At 31.4% G+C, this 7,815-nt stretch overlaps 2 protein-coding genes and 1 long non-coding RNA gene across 4 annotated transcripts; 2 read left to right on the forward strand and 1 right to left on the reverse strand.

The window, feature by feature from the left end:
* Positions 1–23: 23 nt before the first annotated feature.
* LOC123678475 lies at positions 24–3,275 on the reverse strand. Its single transcript, XR_006747255.1, has 2 exons — positions 3,022–3,275; positions 24–334 (listed from the first exon to the last, which is right to left on the reverse strand). It is a non-coding gene; the product is annotated as an uncharacterized LOC123678475 (long non-coding RNA).
* On the forward strand, positions 1,497–3,004 carry LOC123678474 (SUMO-activating enzyme subunit 1). The gene is made up of 5 exons (XM_045615511.1): positions 1,497–1,774; positions 1,825–1,996; positions 2,055–2,311; positions 2,368–2,552; positions 2,607–3,004. Exons 1-5 carry the CDS (start codon positions 1,692–1,694, stop codon positions 2,909–2,911), a joined length of 1,002 nt encoding a protein of 333 aa, XP_045471467.1. The 5' UTR covers positions 1,497–1,691; the 3' UTR covers positions 2,912–3,004.
* Positions 3,276–3,354: 79 nt separating the features above from the next.
* On the forward strand, positions 3,355–5,096 carry LOC123678473 (presenilins-associated rhomboid-like protein, mitochondrial). 2 transcript variants are annotated; one of them, XM_045615509.1, is made up of 8 exons: positions 3,355–3,515; positions 3,568–3,775; positions 3,822–3,941; positions 3,997–4,261; positions 4,344–4,468; positions 4,523–4,624; positions 4,779–4,876; positions 4,941–5,096. In XM_045615509.1, exons 1-8 carry the CDS (start codon positions 3,478–3,480, stop codon positions 5,029–5,031), a joined length of 1,047 nt encoding a protein of 348 aa, XP_045471465.1. In that variant the 5' UTR covers positions 3,355–3,477; the 3' UTR covers positions 5,032–5,096. The 2 variants fall into 2 exon arrangements, with proteins under 2 accessions (XP_045471465.1, XP_045471466.1); XM_045615510.1 differs by having other exon boundaries at positions 4,003–4,261.
* Positions 5,097–7,815: the final 2,719 nt, after the last annotated feature.

Here is a 7,815-nt window from a genome sequence, read left to right on the forward strand (position 1 = left end):
TACTGATTAAATAAATATATATATAATCTGTATCCCATTTATTACCTTTCGGTGTATGGGTTTCATTATCTACATTTTCTAACTTAACAACAACTTAAGAATAATTCTAATTTGATTCAATAAATTTCTTCCATTCTGTCCTATTTGATGTCATCATCTTAGCTTCTCTGACGTTTTTCCCTCTCTTCTTTATTTCCTCTTCTACCATATCCTCCAGCTTACTAACTGCATTTTTATAAACAGATCCATATTATTTGCATAGGTAGTAGACTGACAAGTTCTTAGAACATTAATAATCTATCTATATTCTAAGGACAAGTTTTACAGAATGTTCCTAAATTGGAGGTAGAAAGGAAAAAGTGAGATTCTTTGGATAATTGTAAGAAAAAAAACTATTAACACAGTATAGGAACTATACATACTATATAGTTCCTATGCTGTGCTACTAACAACATGGGCCTTTGCTTTTGAGATACAGAGTGTTCCTTTGTAGTCCTACTTTTTTGAGATGATTCGTACCCGTTTATCAAATCTTGAGCAATCTTTGCTACAGATGGGGTAAATAAACACCAAAACTTATAATCAATTTATTCATCACAGCTTACTAACTGCATTTTTATAATAATTTGGATTTTTCAGAGGATTACTAGAGATTTTTTTTCTCAAAATCAGTGTCAGATATACGACAAAACTACAATACGAAATCAAAAAATTTTGTCCTAAATCAATATTTCTTCTTCAAATTATTAAAACTACCAGTGATACATCATAAAAAGTTTTGGAGGAAAAACTAGGCACTGCTCCAGAAAAAATAACACCCTGTAGATTTGCAATCAAAATTGACATATCACATGATGTAAACTATGAATTGGAATATCTATTCCAAATTTTAGTTGAATATCTTGTGAAGTGCAGATCCTATGAGAAAAAAAAACTTGAAAAAAAAACAAACTTTAACAGCCTGTATCTCGTGAATACCTAATAATTCAAAAAAGGCTTTTAATGCAATTCATTGGAAAAGTAGTTCACCATTGCAACAGAAAACTTTTTGTCTATTGAAATTAGGAAAATATTGAAACAAATTAATAAAAGTTGAATATTTTTTTCAAAATTTTGTTCCCAGATAATTTCAAAACTGCATATTCGATCGAATGAAATTTTACATTTAGACTTGAAATAAACAATTGCAAGCTTGTAGTCAAATTTCATTTTAATTGCACTACCTCACAATTGTAAAAAAATCGAGTAGGAATATCGAAAAAAATATTGCAGATAGCAGATATTTCCAGATCGAACTAGGATTAAAAGTATTTCGCAGAATTTTGCGGAACTAAGGTCATTTTACTTTTTTCAATCAATCCAAGATGAATTTCCGAAAACAATCAAACAAGTTTCCATTAGGTTGAAGTTCTTATATCCAAAATACCTTCGAGCGCAATATGCGCATGGCTGAAAGTTTTTTTTTAGCCCAAAAACTATTTCTATGTTAATGATCTGTATTTGTGAAAACAAGAAAAAGAATCAATTTTAGTAAATAATGCTATGGTTCGGTCTATTTCAATCTCTGATTTGTTTTTGCCGGTACGCTAGGGTCGATAGCTGGTCTAGACATTCATTTATCAGAAAATATAAACTTCTTATCTCGTCGTTTTTGAATTTTGGATAGGAATACACAACAAATTAAGTCGAACATGTCAGAAAAAGCCCTTTCAGCTGTTGAAGCAGAATTGTACGATCGTCAAATAAGGTTATGGGGAATCGAATCGCAGGAGAAGTATGTTTTGCATGACTGTTTTTACATTTTTAAAGGGGGAACATTTTCAGATTACGGGCAGCAAATGTTTTATTAATCAACTGCAGACAATTAGGATGTGAAATTGCGAAAAATATACTGCTCTCTGGAATTAACTCTCTAACTATTCTGGATGATGCTGTTGTTACAGAAGAAGATGAGATCAGGAATTTTTTCCTCTCTAGTGATGCTATAGGAAAGAAGGCAAGATTTTTCCTGAACTCAAGAAAGTGTCAAGAACTATAAATTCAATTACTTTTAGCTGGCTGAAGCAGTACTCCAAAAAGCACAATCGTTAAACCCTCTGGTGAAATTAACTGCAGACACACAAAATCCATCAGAAAAAGATGTTGAATTTTACAAATCATTCACCATAATCATAACAACTATAATTAAAACAGATCTCCTATTAAAATTAGATAAAATATGCAGAAGTAACAATGTTAAGCTGATTTCAGGAGATGTTTTTGGAATGTTTGGTTTTAGTGTTGCCGATTTTTTAAAGCATGATTATTATGAGTGAGTTGAAAAAGAATTGACTAATGAATTGAATAATAAATTTTCCTAAATTATAGGGATCGTGTTCAAATGTTGGGAAAAAAAAGGAGCCACGATGGTAGTGAGAAGTCCACAGTTCAAGTTGAAGGTCTTATTGAATATCCCGAACTCAATAAGGTTTTGATATTCCCTAACACTAAACAAAGTGTTGAAGCGATAAAAAAAACCAGGAGGAGAAATGAATTATTTTTCCTTATGCTAGGTAATAAATCCTGCATACTATAATTATAATAAATTTATCAATTAAATTTTTCAGTATTATTAGAATTTAGGAATGAAAACGCAAGGAATCCTGAAATAACTTCAAAAGAAGAAGATATTCAAAAATTAAAAATAATAAAGAATTCCATAGTGGAATTATACAAGGTAAAGGAAAATGTTTTTGAAGATGCCTTGTTTGAACTTATATTTGGAGAAGTTGTTCCTGTTTGTGCTATTTTGGGAGGAGTTATAGCACAGGAGGTGATAAAAGCTGTTTCTCATAAGGAAGTTCCAATCAATAATATATTTTTATTGGATCCTGTCACATATAATGGAAAAGAAGAATGCATTGGGGCCTGATTCAGTGATCATATCTTTAGTTCATATCATCATACCGTTTTATGTTAAATCATGTATATTTCTCCAGTAATAAAAGAAATTATTTTACTCTAACTTTTTCACTTATTTACCTCATAACAGCAGTTTTTGGAACGAAGTAGTAGATCTAAATTAACTCGCAATATAATTTTCATCCTAATATGTATATTCATATGTTGGTCACAATTTAAAATTTTAAACTTGTATAAGTGATAGGTCATAAACCTATTTTTCAAAAGTTTCTCAATCAGACAGTATCTGACTTATGAAATTCTATTTAAACATGGTTGAAAGGTTTCTAAAAATATTGTTAATCAATTGCAGGATATCTCCTGGCTAAATTTTGTATTGTTATTTTCCATGGAATGAATACAGTAGTTCTATAATATTAATTAAATTAACTATAGTAGTTCTATACTCTTAATAAATGAATATTCTGTAGGTCCAATAAAAACATTACAATTTAACCAAAATTTAAACGTCAAAAAGATTACGTACATTTCGAAAATTTTTCGTTTAATAATGGAATTCTGCAAATAAAATGCAATATGGCTTTTAGTAAAATTATAACTTTGGGCGAACTATGGTAAACACGAGATTAAATTTTTTATATTTTTCACGAAAATTTTGCATTTCAGCACTATAAAACCGGTGTTTTTAAGTAGACAAAACTCTAAAAATTTCCTACAAAGATCTTTCAGAAATCTGCGAAATAATAGAAAAAATGTCGAATCGAATACTGATGTAAATGCAAATAGCCTTGCAACTCCTTTTCAATCAACTAATTTTGATCCATCCAAGTTGAAAATTAACAATATCTGGAAACCTTTAGGTTTCACGGTTGTGGTAAGTTAATAAATTTCATAAATAACTGATAATTCATTTGTAACAGTTTAGTACTGCTTGTTATGGAGGTGCAGCTATTTGGGAATATGAGAATATGAGAGCTCATGCAGCTTCTATGCTAAAAAGACCTCTTTCTCTATTCAGAAGAAGAAATGAAGACAGATCAGTAAGAACTGTAAAGGTTTAATATTTATTGTTAATTTTAACCGTTCGAATCGAAGTTTCAGCATCCATATATTAAAGAAATAACAAAATGGTGGAACAGTTTAAGTGGTGGAGAAAAAGTATTTGTTCCAATATGTTTCTTGAATATATTGGTATTTGCAGCATGGAGAATACCAAGATTTCAGCCTTTCATGTTGAAATGGTTCTGTTCAAACCCTGGTGGTAGCCACGTTTGTTTACCTATGTTATTATCAACATTTAGCCACTATTCAACTTTACATCTTTTAGCTAATATGTATGTCCTACATAGTTTCAGCACAGGTAGGTTAATAGAGAAGTACTAATGATCAATTCTATGAAAATTAATAACCATTATTGAACATACTTACCATTTTTAACCTAGGAGCTGCCCAAGGCTTAGGAAAAGAACAATTTTTGGGTTTATACCTCAGTGCAGGTGTTTTCTCTAGTTTGACCAGTCACTTTTATAAAATGGTTACAAAGCAACCTGGATTATCTTTGGGTGCTGTGAGTATTTCACTAACTATTTATTTAAAACAGTAATTCACTTTTATATTACAGTCTGGTGCTATAATGGGTATATTGGGCTACGTTTGTACACAATATCCAGATACAAGATTAGGCATAATACTTATCCCTATGTTCACTTTTTCTGCTGGAACAGTAAGTATTCTGATGAATAGTACTTCTTAATTGTTTCGTCTAATTAGTCATGAGCATAGTATAATTTCATTGTTCCAAGAATATTTATTGATTGCATAAAATTGTTAATAATTTTTTTTCAATTTCCTATGACTTACGATTTGTTTCAATTTAGGCTATCAAGTTTATAATGGGATTAGATACTGCTGGTGTACTTCTGGGGTGGAAATTTTTTGATCATGCGGCACATTTAGGAGGAGCTGCTTTTGGAATGTGAGTTAAACTTCTGGCGGAAATCTAATATTTTTATGGGCATAAATGTATATATTCTCTGTAGGTTTTGGGCCCTTTATGGACATCAACATTTGTGGCAAAAACGGGAACCATTTCTCCAATTATGGCATTCAGCAAGAGGAGCTGTCAAGTAGTGTTGAAAACATTTTATATATTATATTTTGATTTTATTGAATGAATAAAGTGACAATTGATTAAAGTTGTTGACTTTTGAGCCTAAACCTACATCACACAAATTAATTTTGGATATAATTTTTTTTACTTTAAAAATTTTAGAAAATATACAACTAGCAGTTTCTGACAATACAATCAATATTACCTTTTGAATTGAGTTTGAAACTGTTAATTTTCACATGCTCATAAAAACTCAACTTAGTTGGTTCTGTATTCTTTTTGAATTTTCTCTGGTTCTGATTCAATACGAAATTTTGCATGAGGCAAGGGCGTAGAAATGGGGGTATACTGGGGGTAATTACCCACTCTCCAAGACAAAGAACGAAAATTTTTCCATAATATGAAGTAATAACCATTTTATTTTTCTTAAAAATCGACACGGCAGCAAAAAATCCGGACCTTCTACGGTTTATAATAATAATAATAACTTTATTTAACCATCAAAAAAATATTACATGGTAAGTCAATATGAACATGTATATATAAGAGGAATTCGCAGAGCCTCTTATAAACATTATTGAAACAATCACAATAACACATTAAAATTTTTAAAACTGGAATGACATAAATTCATCAACAGAATAAAAGGTTTTTTTAATGAGAGTCTCCTTCATCACTTTCACGAATTGATTTCTTGATAATATCTTCGGGATCTTGTTGAATAACTTAATGCACATATGGTTTGTCACTACCTGAGTTCTTTTAATACGGTGATTTGGAATAAGCAAGTCACCTCTTTTCCTCGTTTCATACTGATGGAAGTCCCCCAGAGCAGCAAATTTTTGGCCATTCTCAAGTGTATATAACAGGCTGTTCAGTATATACACAGATGGTAAAGTGAGTATATTCTCTCTTTTTTGAAAAGGTCCCTGCAGCTTGTTGTTCTTGAGACCCCACATAAGGCTCTTATTGCCTCCTTTTGCTTGAGAAATACTCTCTTCGCTGCAGAGTTTATGAGTTCATCATCGCTTTCAAGATGATTACTTTTACTGCACTACGAGCACGTCTGTGTCCGAGGTTTATTATTTTCCTTTATCTACCCACTTTGTTGGCGTCCCATTGTTTTGACATCTGTGATTTTTGCATTCGTCATCGTTATACACTTACCCAGTGTTTTCGGTTTTTTTGTATCATTTTCATCAGAAAATTATCAAAGAACTGAACTGAGTTATTCGCATTGAAAAATTGTCTGAGCTGTGTTTTAAAAATTAATGTGTTTCATTGATATTGCAATCAAGACATCAGTTTTAGTTTGACTTTAAAGGGTGCTCCTAAATTGGAGTTACAAACGAAAATGACAGATTCCTCGAATCATTTTAAGAAATAAAAGTCTTATAATATGGGCCCGCAAACGAGTTGTTTTCGAGATAGAAATGATAAAGTTCAAGTTTTTTCTCATAGCACCTTCCCTTCACAAGATATTTAATTTAAATTTGTTATAGACCAATTTAAAGTTGTTATCATGTGATGTGCTGATTTTGAATGTAAATCTACAGGATGAAATTTTTTCTGGAAGAATGATGTCCTCTCCTTTTCACCAGAACTTTTTTCTGGTGAATCACTGGTAGTTTAGAGAATTGTGAAAAGAAACTCTGGTCTAGTACTACACTTTTCGGTCGGTTTTTGTCAAACAATTCTTCAGTAATCCTAAGGAAAATTCAAATTATTATAAGAGCCAGTAAGCTGTGATGAATAAAATTAATTATAAGTCTTGGTACTTTTTTACCCAATCTGTAGAAAGGATTAATGAAGATTCGGTAAATAAAAGAAAAAAAAACATCACAAAAAGTAGGGCTACAAGAAACCTATTTATCTCGAAAAAAGAGCGTTTGAGGGCCCATGCATAGGACATTTTATTCCTAAAATTATTCAAGGAATCTCTTATTTTTCTTCTTACCTCCAATCTAGGAACAACCTGTATATGTCAAGAACAATCGAACCGGTAAAAATGCTATTATTTCGAGTAATTTTTGGTTCAAACTTCGTTATCAAACCTTTATTTTTTACATTACAGATATGAGTAAACGTCGTCAAAGAATATTTTTTTCGATTAAACTGAGAAAAATATTGACCTTTTTGAAGCACGATATGATTTTCCATAAATAAATCACATTTTAAACTATTTTTGAGAGTCAATGATTTCGGAATAAATCAAATTATGCAACGCTACTGACTATAGTGTTCGGTCAGACAAGGAGTAACGAATTTTGTAATATTAGTGTTCTGTGGTTCGGTTGTAATCAAAACAAAATGTATCAGTTACAAGGCAATTTCCGTTCCTGTTATTGATGTTCTAAGATTATTACCATATTCAGTGGCAGGGCCGTCGCTAGCTAAACTGCCGTCCTAGGCAGAGACCCATTTTGCCGCCCTAGGCAGAGACCCATTTTGCCGCCCTAGGCAGAGACTCATTTTGCCGCCCTAGACAGAGACCCATTTTGCCGCCCTAACAGAAGCTAACTCTGCAGAATGCTAAAAATTAATATTGGATAATCGAGGTCCAGCGCCTGCTCAAGCGTTTCTACCGTTCCATTTTTTATGGATTCGAATTTTAATCCAATAGATGATTTAGGATAAGTGGAATGTAATAAACAATAAACGTGCTCAACTGAATTCTAATGAATAAATGATAAAATATATGAATTGAGTTCAGGTTTCAGATCCTTCTTTTTTTTCTTCGATATGATGAATATTTATTCACGATGCAAAGATGTTTAAGATGAGTAAATTTGATAACAAAAACC

The sequence above is a fragment of the Harmonia axyridis genome, chromosome 4 (genome assembly GCF_914767665.1).
Source record: "Harmonia axyridis chromosome 4, icHarAxyr1.1, whole genome shotgun sequence".
Taxonomy (NCBI): Eukaryota; Metazoa; Arthropoda; class Insecta; order Coleoptera; family Coccinellidae; genus Harmonia; species Harmonia axyridis.